Source organism: Amphiura filiformis, chromosome 6, assembly GCF_039555335.1.
Source record: "Amphiura filiformis chromosome 6, Afil_fr2py, whole genome shotgun sequence".
Lineage (NCBI taxonomy): Eukaryota > Metazoa > Echinodermata > Ophiuroidea > Amphilepidida > Amphiuridae > Amphiura > Amphiura filiformis.
The window spans coordinates 65,383,635-65,399,747 of NC_092633.1; the positions used below are offsets into that span (position 1 = coordinate 65,383,635).

Here is a 16,113-nt window from a genome sequence, read left to right on the forward strand (position 1 = left end):
TACAGCAAAATGTGATCATAATCTACGGAGGATGTCGCCATAATGTCGTTAACAATGATTATATCAATGTATCTGCAATGCATCACACAAGTCACGCACGTCTATGTACTTTATTTTTTCACTTTATTCTTTTAAATTATATTGTCTTTCATGGCTTTGTTACAATTGGATTTTATTCAATATTTCTAATTTACCCTGACATTTCAATTTAAGCAAAAAAGTCTGCCTTTACCAGTGTAGCAAATAAAACTCATAGACAAACTGACGTGAACTGTCAATGTTTTGAACACTCAAATGGCACGAACGAGACAAGGTATCTATTAGAATTACTCGGCGCGCGCGGGAATCAGTGCTTGGATTAATGTCTGCTTTCATAAATGTTATTTGTATTTTTTAATGCAAGAAAACCTCTTTCACCTGTTTAGCCCACTCACGATGATTTTTTTGTTCGATTTTGAACTTGAAGGCAACGAGGCCCCAATTTTTGTCATCGTGTAACCATATGACATAACGCTGGGTGGATGTTTGCTGGGGAATGCCCGCAATCTAGGCTAATTAAGTTTCGACACTTCACGTCTCGGGATCTTTACTTGAAACAATTTAACGCTATCCCACAATTCCACATGAATATTCATAGTCAATTTTTAAAACCTACCTATAAAAGTTATATAAATATATTGTAAATATTTATTGCATTGCATGCCGGTCAGGAATACATGTAATCAATTACGATAGCAAATCGACTTCTTATGGTCTTAATCAATACTTGAGTTACTCATATTAGCAAAATGCAAATCTGAAGTTGTTTGAATATTACGTGTAAACAATACAACGCCTGGATAATTTAAGGAAAAGGCAAATTTCACCGGAGTTAATTATCAAGTTGTTGTCAGGGTGAATTTGCAGAAACGACAAAACTGGTCATTGTTAAGACGTTAAATACCCTTAAAAACAACAGTGCTAATACAATGTCTGCATTGTTTAAATGCAAATTACGTCAATTAGTCATTGGGGATTTAATTGCCAAACCAGTGTTCATGCAGGTGATTTGAAATAACTCATCCAAGTATTAAATTGTCATCATGATATAACAAGATCTAAAATGTAATCTTAAATAATTATAACAAATCCCTAAAGGTAGGGCTAACCGTGACTTGTCTTGGTGCTCTGTGTAATTGAAGATAGCATTTGCTACACAGGCTGCAAGAACCATATAGGTCATATCCAGTAAATATTATTTAGATGCACAACGGCTTTAAATGTTCCTTCGCAAGAAACTGAATTTAAATAATCAAAAACTATAGTAGAAAGATTTTGAAACACTTTTTCACACCTACCAATACATTATTAATCCTAACCCTATTCTAAAATCAAATCAACCTTTAATTAGTCATACCGTAAAGTGTAGCATTTAAACACAACCTTATGATTCATGATATATGTGCGTGTTGCACGGGCAGTTTCTCACCTCACAGGAACAGTTAATACAAGGATCTTCAGGTGAGGTGAAGGTTTCCCCATCGGAATACTTGTTGCCGTGGCTATCTGTACACATTGAGGTAGTTCCATCACCTGCAAATATGAAATTGACACACAGAAAAATTGTTGATTAACCTTCTTTATCATGTTTATATATATATAGGTATATAACACAAAAGTTATATCAGTTGCAGCAAAAAGTGCTCGATGCATTATTGCAGAGCTTATAATAATAATAATATAAAATAAATAAATAAATACCTAATTTTTATATTATATAGGTATATCTATACTAATAAAATAATAAGCGGTCTCTGTCTATCTGTGTATCTGTGTATCTATCTATCTATCTGTCTGTCCGGCTATGCGTTTCGCCGCACTTCAACGCATCGTGCTGAAATTTTGGATATAGGTAGGTATTGGGAAAAGCATGTTGGCCATTTGGTTTTGAGGGTCATCGGAGGTCAAGGTCAAAGGTCAAAATTTCAAACTTTGTCCGATCGGGCCCAAATTTGGTGGGTGGAATCCTTGATAGGAGGGGAATATAATGCGTGAAATAAAATCGAGGTCAACCGAGGTCAAAGGTCATTACGGAGGGGTCAAATTTCAAACTTTGTCCGATCGGGCTCAAACTTGGTGGGTCGAAACCTTCGTATGAGGGGAGCATGAAAAACATTATATGGAGGTCATCCGAGGTCAAAGGTCAAAGGTCATGGATTTCAAACTTTGTCCTATCGGGCTCAAAATTGGTGGGTGGAATCCTTGATGCGAGGGGAATATATGCGCAAAATAAAATTGAGGTCAACCGAGGTCAAAGGTCATGTAGGGGCTAAATTTAAACTTTGCCCTATTGGGCTTAAACTTGATAGGTGGAATCCTTTGTATGAGGGGGCATGAAAAAATTACACCAAGGTCATCTGGGGTCAAACAGAAATGCTATCATGCCAGTGCTCTCACAGCATCAGGGCTCTCACAGCTGCAGGTGCACTAGTATATATATATAAACCTAGGCTACACTTAATGCTTCATGTTTCCCAATGCCCAAACCCCAGTGCCTAAAACAGGGTCACAGATGTAATTTTTAAATGTAATACGAGAAATAGTGTATGTCCGTTGTAGACTGACGTGTATAAGATGCAGATACGGCTCGTGCACCTTGTTTTAGGAATTATCTGATCGCCACACTTCTTAAAATGTTGCTGTTAGTTAAGTTACACTTGACAGCATTTAGTATAATGAAGGGAAACGCCAATAAAACCCAGTCTCGGAGCTAGGGAGTCAGAATTGGCCGGCCGGCCGGCAATACGTTTTGCTCTATATCGGCCAAATAGACATATTTTTTAGTATTGGCTCTTTGGAAAAAACATACTCTGAGTAATCTATTACGAAATATGAATGTATCCAGTCATTCCACAACATATTTCAATCAACATTAGTTTGGCGTCAGACTGGCAAATGGCAATGTTTGCCAAATGAAACTGTTTCGTTAAATTATTATTTCATTCGACTTGCATATATGTTGCAATTCCCTTCCTTACAGTTACATGCTTACCTAGGCAGACGGGGCAGCATTGGCCTTCAATATGTACTGGATTGTCACACTGTGGGGCACACTGTAATACTGTAGCTGTCACTACTCCCTCCTGGAAAACAACAAACAAATAAACACAATATATGTTATGGCTTTACACAAATCTTTTAGGGACCAAATTTTGCCACTTATTGTTTCTTTTCTTTGATGTTCCAACCGATAGTTATCATTTAACTTAAAGTGCAGATATTTCATTTATTGGGGACCTGATTGGTGCATGTAAAGATGGACTTATGACAACGAACTCAAATTGAATAAGTGTATATATAGGTATTCGTTATCTTCTCCTAAAGAATGATAGAATATTTATATTTTTTACAATATCATCAATTGCACAAACATTTTTGAGACACCCTGAAATCATGTAGAAAGACAGTACTGACCTGGCACTGGAACACTTGGCATGGATGAGACGGAGATACCCATCGGTCACCACTAGCATGCATCTCACCATTGTACTTACAACCTATAGATGCAACAAATCAAAGCAATTCAATTAAGATTTACTCTTGTTTCTTGTGGAAACACTAAACTGCTAGGACCGCGCATATCACAGGCAAGCCCGATTGCGATGACATTGCATTCATTTAACGAAATTCAATCTTCTTTTTTCCCCAGTTCATTCACCTTTCAATCCTGCTATTTGTGACGTGGATGAGACTTTAATTTTAGACCTGAGAATATATATGGTATATACTTTGCCTTTTAACAGTAGCAATGTAAAAAGTCACAGTCATGTGGATGTTAGTAAAATACAATAGATTGCCTTCATGAAAAATGTGGTGAATTTCAATCTGGAAAGAGTATAGCCATCTGGAAAGAGTGTGATTAACTCTCAAAAGAGTGCATGTCCACTCTATTAAAGAGTGAAATTTCACTCTTTTACATTTAGAGAGTATGTACAAGTTCCCATCTCTATATATATATAATATTACGCGCTATGTACACATGTACTGGATGTTGCTTGAGCTCAACTTTATTTTGCTTTGTCCATATATAGATGATTATAGTGACCACACAACATACTGCACACTAATTAGCACCTGATCAGCAAGGTTAATATGGCAGATCTCTTCTACGTCTCCAAAGTCCAATGCCAAGAAATATTGGCCTTGCTGCCCGTAGGTGTTTTGTGGATCTTGCACTAAGAATATGCTTAAAGCAAAAGAAAGTGGAGATATGTATATCGATACGAAAGTCCTATCCTATCTTCAATAAATGTCAAATGCTGTCAAAACGCTGCCAAACAGCTTTTCATAAGTCGTTCACCCAATATTTCCGGGCGTCAATAAGATTTTGTTACAAATAAGGTGAAGAATAAGAGGAATGTAAGAAGATGAATTATCAAACAGGATATGTGAAAATCTTGCAAATCTAACTTAGCTCTGTGGATGGATAGTGAAATACATTGGAAGAGGATTAGGGCAATTATCTCAACTTATTCTCAAGCAAATCTAGCTCCTACTGCACAATTCTTTGGAGATGGATAAGCGATTATTCGCACAAGTTACATATTCAATTATAGAAGATTAGTTCACATATAGTCTGAGCATGCGCAGATGCGAAAAAACTGTAACAGTTTAAAAAAATTCCTTGAATTGACTTAATTTCATATCATATTCATATCCACGTTCTCTATACACATGGTTCATCAGTCAACCAGAATTAATTGCTTAGCAAATAAGATTAGACAACTTTACTTATATTAATCCATTTCATACTCATTTTTTAAGGATATAAGATTTGTTTAAAAAATTGAATAGCTGTAGTTATAGTTTGTGTGAAATGTCGAGACAGTGAGAGATAGCGGAAATAAATCTGCAACAAAAGGCAAATATGTGTTCTGTTGTAATCTGGTATTAAACTCTCAGACGTACCCGCATACCTTTTTGGGTTATAGATATGTGCGGAAATAAAATGTAATTGTAACAGTCTTCTATAATATAAGCTGGGCTATATTAACTTTAATAGATACACAATCGTAGATCAGAGGTATACTCAACTGTATAATGTTAATATACGAAGATATATAATAATTATTTCGTTATGGGCATTAATGCAATAATTTGAAAAGACGAGATACATAATGTATATTAAGACAATCTCAATCTCTGCAACAGCGTATTTGAGATGACCATTAATAATAAACATGAAGTGACTCAGGCTTTTAAGGGGCACTTGAATTAGACCTGGTGTTCTTAAAAACAAGAGCAAACTGGCAATGTGTCTCGTAATCATTGTACTCATCTATACAAACAGGTCAATCTTATACGCATTATTTATCATTGTCATTGAAATAAAACAGAAGCGTCCCCAAGTTGTATGATTTGCTGCTGATAAGTAGAGGTTTGGATAAGTTGTCAAAATGTTTAGATATAGTTCCTAATGACTCTTCAGATGATGTCCATTCACATCTTGGAAAATTGTCAAACTACTTATTTTCAATTTAGCTGATTTTTGTATATTTATATAACAGATAGATATGTATTGTCCAGGTACTTCTTGGGTGGGCAAATATCTCTAATTGTATTTGAATGACCACTTACACATCTTTATAAACCAACATAATATTAGTATTTATTAACAATATCGACCAATTAGATTTATAATTGCACCGATTTTGTGGGTACTTACTTTTACATTTCTCGCAACAGTCTATCCCAAGAGAAGTTATGATGAGAGCGCACCCATCGAGATTAGGACAGGTTTGCCGACGACATGTTACTACTTTTTTCTATAAAATAAAAGAAAAATAATCAAGATAATAAGATGAAAGCGTTAGTCAGGTTATGTAGAACACTTATTTCTTACAATTCATGTTATATTCAGAATAACAGTGATACTTTTCTAAAAGATGTAAGAGCAAGTACTTTTGATGGCTATAGTTGAAAATGAATATCAGATAGGTTTATTATTACATATTTATTTATTTTATTCCATTTATATAGTACTTTCCACATTTTACACAGCTAAAATGTAATTTAAAATAATTAAGCTAACCGTGTTTAGTGAAAATACACAAATCATACGGCTCTACAAATCATTCAAATGTTCAAGAAATTTGTTTTATGATTATTGTAAGAAGCAGCTGTTACACTATAAGAATATTGTCCTCCACTATTGTCTACTCACAACAAAGATGGCATGAAACATAATTTAACTTAATGAATGTTAAATGTTGGGAGAAACACTATAATTATATTTATAATATTAACATTCAAATACAAGATAATATTACGAAGGATAGAAGGCTTAATTGTTTGGAATATGGTTTCTATTATATTTCTAGAAAATGCCTCCAATACCACCTTAACATTCCTAATCATTAAATCCTCAACGCAAAATTGATAATAAAGTTGACCACAAGCCGTTATATCTCGCATCAATATAAAGGGGAGGAGAAGGTTACCACACAGCTAAGGGGTGTATTGTCAGAAGATTGAATTGTGACATGTTTGATGTGTTTGAGACATATATAGAAACTGTTATTGTAACAACATCTTTACGGTATGTGACACGTGTAACAAAAAGAGAAGAGAATGATTATTTCAAAGCTCTAATGATTTATAAATGTCTTAATGGTCTCGCTCCACAGTATTTAAATAATATGTTTAATTATGTGCGTGACAATCACGATCGTGTTACGAGGCAAGCTGCAGCTGATTTGCTAGCTCTTCCACCCATTGTTCATGGTACTGACATCGAGTCTTTTAAATTTTCGTTCAGCTATAGTGGCGTTAAGTTGTGGAATAATATTGACCCGCCTACTAGAAATGCCGTCAATGTTCAGTCGTTTAAGACAATGTATAAAAGTAGCCATCTGAAGTAGATTGCATATTCGCTTGATTTGATGTGTTTTTAAAGTTGTATATACCTATGATTATATGAAATTACGTGCCATAATTGTTTGTATATATATCTAAATCATGTGTTTTTATGTATAATTACTATATTTTATAAGAGTGTCTTTTAATATTGTTGTAACTTAATTGTATATTGCAGGGCCCCGGTTAGAACAGCTTTAAGCTGATTCGGGTATACCCTGGGTAAAGATAATAAATAATAATAATAATAATAATAATGATGATATACCGATGTCTGACCTTTGCATCGATTTATGTCACAGAGACGGTTATCATGAGGGAACCGTATCTTCCTTAGTGGGTGTTGCAGAAACCTATTTGAGTTGAATTGGCTTATTGCAATAACAATTAGGTTTTTTGTTCGATTAAAAAAATAGGAATAGCTGTACATAAAGCTTCATGATTGTGTTTCTATCATGATTGTAACTTTCATTTAATCTGCAATTTTGTTTTAATAACAAGTTATCTTCATTTAATTTGACAGTAAACAAGTCAATGAACAAGTGAAGAACATCAGTAGCATTACATCAGTCTCAAATTTGTACCGGACTCATGGATGCCCTTTTTACACGTCCTGAAGACTATTGACCTGACCTGTAGGCTGTCAGTGACAAGAACGTTTGAAACCTCTTTCATTTCCTCTAGAAGAAACAAAATCTCAACTCAGTGCGATTGAGTGAACCAACAGCCTGACAAAATAGGTTTGTATGTGGCAAACCCGGTACAGGAAAAACAACCCTATTTTTACACATCACCAACTGATCGGAAATCACTTGATTGTGAATCTGTCATCATCATCATTATCATCATCATCATCATCATCATCATCATCATCATCGTCGTCGTCATCGTCATCATCATCATCATCATCATCATCATCATCATCATCATCATCATCATCATCATCGTCGTCGTCGTCATCGTCATCATCATCATCATCATCATCATCGTCATCATCATCATCATCATCATCAACAACAACAACAACAACAACAACAACAACAACAACAACAACAACAACAATAAACAACAACAACATCTTCGTCATCTGTGTCATCATCATCAGCATCAGTATCTCACATCAGCGCGCGATATTCTTTTAACATTGTTTAAAGCACACAGTAAAACTTCAGTAACTTAAAGCGCCATTGCCCTAATTGGTCGGAAATCAAGAGTCCTATTGATATGAGAATTTGATTTCTAATAGCCAATGCTTTCAAGTATAGACCATTTTGACGTTTTTTTCTTGATCGGTAAGTGGTCGACAAATCCAATTGCTTCCGGGCTGGCGAGTTTATTGTAATCAATCAAACATGGGTCTTTAAGGTGAATGGGGCTTCTTCGCCAAACATCAACATAACTTTCTCCCAATACAAATTAATCGACATTTATGTATATTAAAATATAGATTTTCATTATTTTTTTTTATATTATGTGTAATCATCTTTGTATTCGCGGGTTCTATTCCGGTCTCAATTTAGGTATTATCAGCTTAGAGATCATGCAAAATTACACAAAATATGCAACACGTGTGCTTTCTACAATTACAATGCATGCATTTTCCCATCCCAATATTAAACATATAGAATAATACTTGTTTCATGTGTAAATACATAATAAAGACAACAATTTCTTTCATTTGAAGTTGTGCAACCCAGTAGTACGTTGTGCACTATACAGAATACGTGAATAATCTACACCTAGATACAAACCATTTTCTTCAATATAACTAGTGTAACATCAAGCGCGCTAAATATTCTCACAAATTGAATTTAAAGGGGATAATTACTTTTTATATGTAAATGCTGACGGCGAAATGACTGCATGATGAACAAGCAAATTAATGCAGCAAAATTGTGATTAATTTGAATTTCATTTTGACCTATATCTATACCGACATGCAGCTGATAAAGATCATGGCATTTATTCAACTATTATTTGTAATATTAACAAGACCCCATATCTCCTTGGGTTTATTTGTTCTAATATGAATTACAATTTATTTGCTTTGTATTTAAGTATGTCAACGACACGGGTGCCTAATAATATACAGGGAAAAAACTAAGCGTGTGTATAGCTTTTTCACACCTGAAATGATTCAGTGAAAGTTAATGAAATGATTGATTTTGTTAATCTGTTTAATAAGTTCATTAGTTCATGCATTGAATACAAGGAAAGTAGCCGGCAACAGACCTGGAAGGCATGCATGTGTGAGGTACTTGGTCATGGTACTAGGCTTAAAAGCTATTTTACATTATGAATCATAAATTATCTGCTGTTCATGCTATAAGAAGAATCATAACGTAATCTTGCATTGATTTAAACTAGTCATATCTAGTCATTTTAAATTTTAAGGAAAAATTTGATATAATATTCGAGAAGAAGATTCTGCGCATTACCTATGTATACCGATATATTCCTAGGCACTGATTTGGATATACTAGTACTCGAGGACATGAGCATTGGGCTTAACTTTTCGACACTCCTATAATCACAATCTTTCATCAATTTCAGCTTATCTCAACAATGTTTGTTACCAGTTTACCGTGTAATGATTCCATCTTGCTGCAAGCTCTTGATGGAAGGAAAGAGGGCAACGGCATTCTACCTTCAACTTTTGTGGGGTCATGAGACACAGTGGGTAGGGGACAAAAGACACAATAATGAACTAGGCACAGGTCTGCACCAGGCAGGTGCCCACCCTGGGGTGACGGCTCTGTAAATAGGGTCAAAAAGTTCAGGTACTGTAGCTCTTTGATACCTAAATCGTTTCTGACACCATGCACTTCAGAACCAGGTTAAGCTTTTGTAGTTTATAGAAGTCTATGAAGTCGTTATTTTAATCCAAGATGAAAAACAATTAAGATATCATCAAGATTGACATTTTATTCGCAAAAAATCTTGCACTCTAACTTGTATTCTTTATGTTTGTTTAAATGACAGGAACTTCTGTACTATGTACACAAAGAAATGGTTAGATATTCTTCTAATGAATAATTGCAACTGACACAATTTAGGGTGGTATGCGATATCTGAAAGGCATGCCCTAACAAACTCATCAAATGTCACGTTTCCCTACATTGATCATGCTTACAAGCATCTGGATACCGGACACAGGTCTTGAGAAGAGAAAAGTGCAACTTGCCTTCTTTTCTTCTTCTTTTTTTTACTTGTTAGTCAACATTTGTATCACTTTGATTAAAACCTTTTGCGATTACAATTTATTTTGTTAATTGTCACTATAATTGTTAATGTACACTGTCTTTGCTTATTCTCCGTTCCTATGTTTCCTCGTACTTATTTTCGTCTTTTTAAATCTTCATCTCAAAATTCTTTTTTGGTTTTTTTTGTTTGCTTCCTCTAATCCTTCTCCATACACTGTCTTCCTTATCATGTTTTCTGCAGTCAAATCTCAAATTGTGTTCATAGGCTAGCTGGTGATACTGTGATATATGCAAGTTAACTACCGTAAAAACTCGATAGTTAGCATATTTGCTAATTTTGCTTACTATCGAGCGCTTTTGATGAAAACATGAAACATGAAAAAGTCCAGTTGAGACACAAATTTGCATGTTTACTTGTTCGTATATAACTATGTGTATCGATGATTTGATCAAAACCCTTACACTTTTGTGGATGGGGCTCTTCATGTTTGAATATATTTTAAAAGCGCTCGATAGTAAGCACATATGCTAACTATCGAGTTTTTACGGTATTTCTCTACGTTTTAATAGGCTAACGGAAATTATTAATCTTGACATATTTGCCCTTAATTGAATATGAATTGTTAATTATTTTTAAAGGGGTATGCTTCGAATTCTTGTGGTTACCAATCTTAATTCAAAGAATATTTCAGTCACAATATGTCGACATGAATGAAATAAAACCCACAATATTATGACTTTTGGTGTTTTAAAACATGCTTGTTACAGACAATTATCTTCTTTTGATCTCATTTTGGTTCGGATTTATTTTCTATACTCACTTTGCAGACGCAGGATATGCAGGGGTTCTCAGCCAGAAAAGGCAACTGAATGACTTCACCTTCCTTGTCACACATCGCGGTTGACCCTGTAGGGGAAAAAATACACGGATGAATAGGCGAATCATTGGGGAGAAAATGAAATAAATGATGATGATTGGACTTTAAGTAGTGCTTAAATGAGCATCTGATGACAAACGGTGGTTTAAACTGCAGCATGAGCAGAGATGAGAGAGAAGTCGCGCGACCTATTTATTGGCAACAGAGAGTAGGCGGTGTTACCCTACGAATGACGGGAAACTCGCTGAACATATCTCAAAACAAATATATCATGAGTCACGCGTGTTGTGATGATATATATGTTGAGAAATCAAAATGTTTGCATTAAACATGCACTGGCATCAAAGAGACAAAATATGTGAATAATTGTGCCAACCTATAATAATGACTCATATAAATGCGAATTTGAATTGCCAACGGTAGTATATGTCCATTCGAATGTCAGTGATAGGAAAGCTTATGATATTCCAGCTGATCCTTGGCTGATATCATGTATAACAAGATGAAAAGTCAGGAAATTCGAAATGAATTTGACACTCCTTAGCTTTTTTCATGCGGTAATATGGGTAATATGGAATGGTTTTTGGTAATATGCGCGAAAAAATCTATAAATAATTAAAGAAATGAAGATATTCGTGGCGGGCCTCCTTATTGTCTCGATATTGTCATTCGTAATTACTTGTAGGCCTATTCCAAGTTGTTGAGTCAATTATTAATAAGGATGTAACTCAGGATGGCACAGGGGGCCACCACGTCAATACCAGGACAGTTTTACTAGATTGCATCCCACGGAAGACCAAGATCAAAATAATGATCATGGCCACACACAGGCTACGATTAGTGTCATCTTCATTATTGTTACCTGTACAAGAGGTCAATAGCTTAACTTCTTAACTCTTTGAGTCACATTTAAATATCATACGCCAAAAGTCAATACAGTGTATCCCTTTATTTCATTTCCGGTTGCGATTTTTTTTTCTTGTTTTGTTCTTTTTTGTTCGATGCAAATGATTTATAACACGTTCATTTGTTGTCAACTTTACTTGTTATTAAGAAAAAAGTGAAAAAGCATTAAACAAATCTAAATAAATACCTCAAAAAAGATGTGCCGTACATAAGAAATATTTACTTCCTGTCAATATAATATAACTTCACAGTTCTTTTAGAACATGTCTAAGGTACGGTACTAGTGTTTGAAATGTTTAATGCCCGGTAGGAAAGTTGTGTAACTGAATACAATTGCATCAGTGACAGTGTACTAAAATGTTTCTGTAAAACTACACGTTACTTTTTATATGTTACCCGTCACCTAAAACAAAGGGCACGGGCATTATTTGTTTTAATGTGCCTGGCATTGGAATATAAATTGCCTGAAATATGGCCATAAAAACCATTTTGATGATTTTATAGAGTGCAAATTGTAACACAAATTGTAAAGCCTTTTGATTTATCTAAACGCATTAAAGCGAGTTTTGTTCATTCAAGTCCACGTTTAGCCTTGTTATCATTATATTGATACCATTAATAATATTATATTATTATTATATTAATCATGTTCCTTTTGACGTAATGGTGTTAAGGTCACTGTGCCGAAATTGAATATGACTAATTTGAACATTATTCAAGGATGGAATGTCCATTATGGAATATGGAATTAATTATTACTGTTAAATAGGCATCTATAAAAAGTACTGTACTATCAATGTCATGTATTATGAGATGAAAGGGACGACTTAAAGGTCGGCTTTTTCCGGACGATATATCGTCCCACGGTAGCTGTAAAAGACAGAAAACAGAAATGACAGAAAAAGCAGAAATGTTTGGAGTTATGAATAAGAGAGTTCACAGGAAGCTAATGGGAACATGCACACGTCCCGGCACCCGTAAACATAAACTCCCAACGTTTTAACTCCCACAGCTCCTGTCAACTCTCTAATTCATAACTCCAAACTTTAACTTATCTGCCTTTTCTGTAATTTCCCATGTCAGACGTATTACAGTGGGACTAAGACATTTAAGCAGAATACTACTTCTTTGAAACTGACCATTCTGAAACTTTGGCCCGGGCGTTGGCATATGGGTTTACCTTAATACTTTTAAGGATAGGCTACATTTTCCGCAAAAACTGAAAATGAATTATAGTTCTTTTGTTGGTTCCAGAGTGTTGGTGTTGGATCTTAAAAGTGCTGTTAGCTCACGGGTGGGCTATTTTTAAAAGTTTTAGATGGTCAATTGAGGTTTTCAAAAAATTCAAAATGGTATAGGGTATTTTAACGCTTCATTTTACAAAATCGAAATAAGTTAAGGACGCCGAACAAGGCCAAACTATCAAATTATCCCGCGCCAGGGTTCCTGGTAGTTCGGCATATGTGGTTATATATGTTCTTTATTTCGCGCTTCGGGTGTCCGAAAACCTCCGCCTCTGTTGAGAAATACAAAGGAAGTGCAAAGAGGTATAAAACGAAGAGGCGACACCTGATCGACGACAAGATAATAATGATGAGAACCCCAAGCAGGTTGCTATCCCACAACGCACTGCGACAGCGTTAAATTATTCTGTAGTAATTAGGTTAGGTCAATGTCATTGTGTTTTGTTTCTTTTTGCCACCATTTTATTCAAGATTTTCAGAGATTCAATACTCGAATAAATTCATAAATGTTACTTTAATTAATTTGCTTTCTAAATTCTAAGTTAAGATGGGACGGTTACATTGTTTTAGAAGTTTTTACTGATTGAAATTAATGTACACAACAAGTAAAATCATAAAAATGGTTCAAAAAGTTTAAACACAATTATTTATACACTTATATTTTCTCTGTATGTGTTGAAAGTAATGTTTACATAATTCGGCATACAACGCTCACTGCGGATAGCATCACTAAAGCCCGGGCACAGGACAATTCTATCAAAACTCATTCCTATTGCATTCTGGGAAAGTCTTAGATCAACCTAACCAATTAGTTGCACTGTCGCGAATCTGTCAAAAGGCTAAATATAAACAAATGTTTATTTAATAATAGAAGAAGAACTCTTAATTTTTTATGCGTAATCGGAGAAGGCATGCGTTCATTATTGGATCTGTCATATTATCATAATCTTTTGACATCACTGTATTGATAGTAATAATAATAAAACAACATTTGATTGTACCAGCAGGGTGGGTCGATGTTGAACAATCTGCATCATTAGTGTGTTTAGTCGTTATCATCTAGGCCTATCTATGGGACATATTTTTAAGTTATTCGAAAGCTACAGTGAATACATTCATAAAATCAACGGCACTCACCGACGTTCAAATCAATATATTAAAGCAAAATGGTATAAATTTTGATCGCAAAGGTGCAATAGAAATATTTACACAATACAATAATGGGATATTTTATTGCAATTATTGCATGGCATAAGGAAATAGTTTAGCAAAATATGTCAACTTGTTTATTTCAAAATCGCTTTTCAACTTGATCTTAAATGGTGGGCACCTCGTCGGGTATAATGGAACCAATTAGAACTAAAATACATGGGAGATAATACAAATTAAGTGTTCCACCAAAATGTTCACGAAACCATAGCAATTATGGTGCAATTAATTCTTGTTAAAATTAGTTCTACGCTGCCATTCCATCGGATACCAACAATATAAGTCGGGCAGGTTAAAATTTGTTTAGTATTTTATGCTCAGTTCCACATGAAATATCAAAGACGACGTCCCAATAGTACCTAAATACGGATAATGAACGCAATCAACAATACCCTTAGAGTACTTGGGCGGTACTAGGGACGTGGACCGTGTCGCATACAAGATCAATGCTAGATATAATTATTAAAAGAGTGAAACCACTAAAGTCTATATTGATGTCTGACTAAACATGCTAAAAGAAACTCTTTATGAATTGCTTGCCATGATAACCGTAGGCCATCAATTAAATTGTCGCTAATCATGCATGATGCTGGGGTTGAACATGTTGAAGGAGTTTGATAGTATGCCCGAAAGCTTTGAAGAGGTTTTACTAGGCTTCGAACTTATCGTGCATGTTGTCACAAGTATAACGAGCTATTTAAATCTACTGACATGACTAAAAAGCCCATCGGTTATGTTAAAGGCTGGCTGAAAAAAAAGAAGAATACCGTAAAAACTCGATAGTTAGCATATGTGCTTTACTATCGAGCGCTTTTGAAAACATGAAATTGTACCAAGTCTGGCGCTCTACCAACTGAGCTAATGGGTCAAGACACACATTTGCAGGTTTACTTGTTCGTACATAAGTATGTGTATTGCTCAAAACCCTTTACACTTTGGTGGATGGGGCTCTTCATGTTTGCATCAGTTTTAAAAGCGCTCGATAGTAAGCACATATGCTAATTATCGAGTTTTTACGGTATCTCAATATTACACGATTTATAAAACTGAGCAATCAAGAGCCATTTGAAGGAACCTTCTTTTGTCCTGCCAGGAGAACCCTTGGAAGTTCTTAGGAGAAGCCATAGAATTAAGGAGCGTTGAGGATCTCTGAAATTCATTTTTTGGTTCTCCAAATGGTTCTAAATTTTTAAGAACCTTAAAGGTTGAATAGGAATTATGTTCTCCTCAGAACCTTCAAATTCAAAAGGGATCGTGGAAATCTAAGAACCTTTTGTAGAACCAATAAAGGTTCTACATTAATTTCAGAGAACCATCAATTAAGTCCCGTCATTAAATATTTGTCCGTATATATCTCATAATCCACAAGGAGTACTCACACAAAGTGTTGACAATTTTAATGAAGAAAGATGACACCAAACATGCTAAAACGGAGTTCATAAGTTCAAAATAAGAATATAATTGGTACAAAAGAGTCATAAAATTTCTGCTTTCATTCACAAAATGGAATACAAAATAGTTAATGGTGTGTTATGAAAAGATAGAAAGAATTACTCTTACGGTTCACTAGAAGTGTATTGGCAATTATTTCGCATGGACGTGCCCTGTTCCCTATCATGTATGTCGTTTTTAAGTACACGGGAAATTAGTGTGATTTTTTGTGATTTCCTACCTAATTGTTAAACAGTTGCGACCTGACTTGCCCTGTCATTTTGAACAATTTCTCGGACATTTACGCGCAACGCAAGACCTATATCATTCGCTGTTTTCGTTTCATTT

General features: G+C 34.9%; 1 protein-coding gene across 3 annotated transcripts in view; it reads right to left on the reverse strand.

Moving 5' to 3' along the window:
* Positions 1–16,113, reverse strand: part of LOC140155839 (BMP-binding endothelial regulator protein-like) — a 57,648-nt gene that overhangs the window by 25,136 nt on the left and 16,399 nt on the right. For all 3 annotated transcript variants that reach the window (XM_072178828.1, XM_072178827.1, XM_072178826.1), the window contains 5 exons: positions 10,919–11,004; positions 5,705–5,804; positions 3,454–3,536; positions 3,032–3,122; positions 1,469–1,572 (listed from right to left, as the gene is read on the reverse strand). In XM_072178828.1, coding sequence (XP_072034929.1) covers positions 1,469–1,572; positions 3,032–3,122; positions 3,454–3,536; positions 5,705–5,804; positions 10,919–11,004 — 464 coding nt within the window. The remainder of the gene's footprint in view (positions 1–1,468; positions 1,573–3,031; positions 3,123–3,453; positions 3,537–5,704; positions 5,805–10,918; positions 11,005–16,113) is intronic.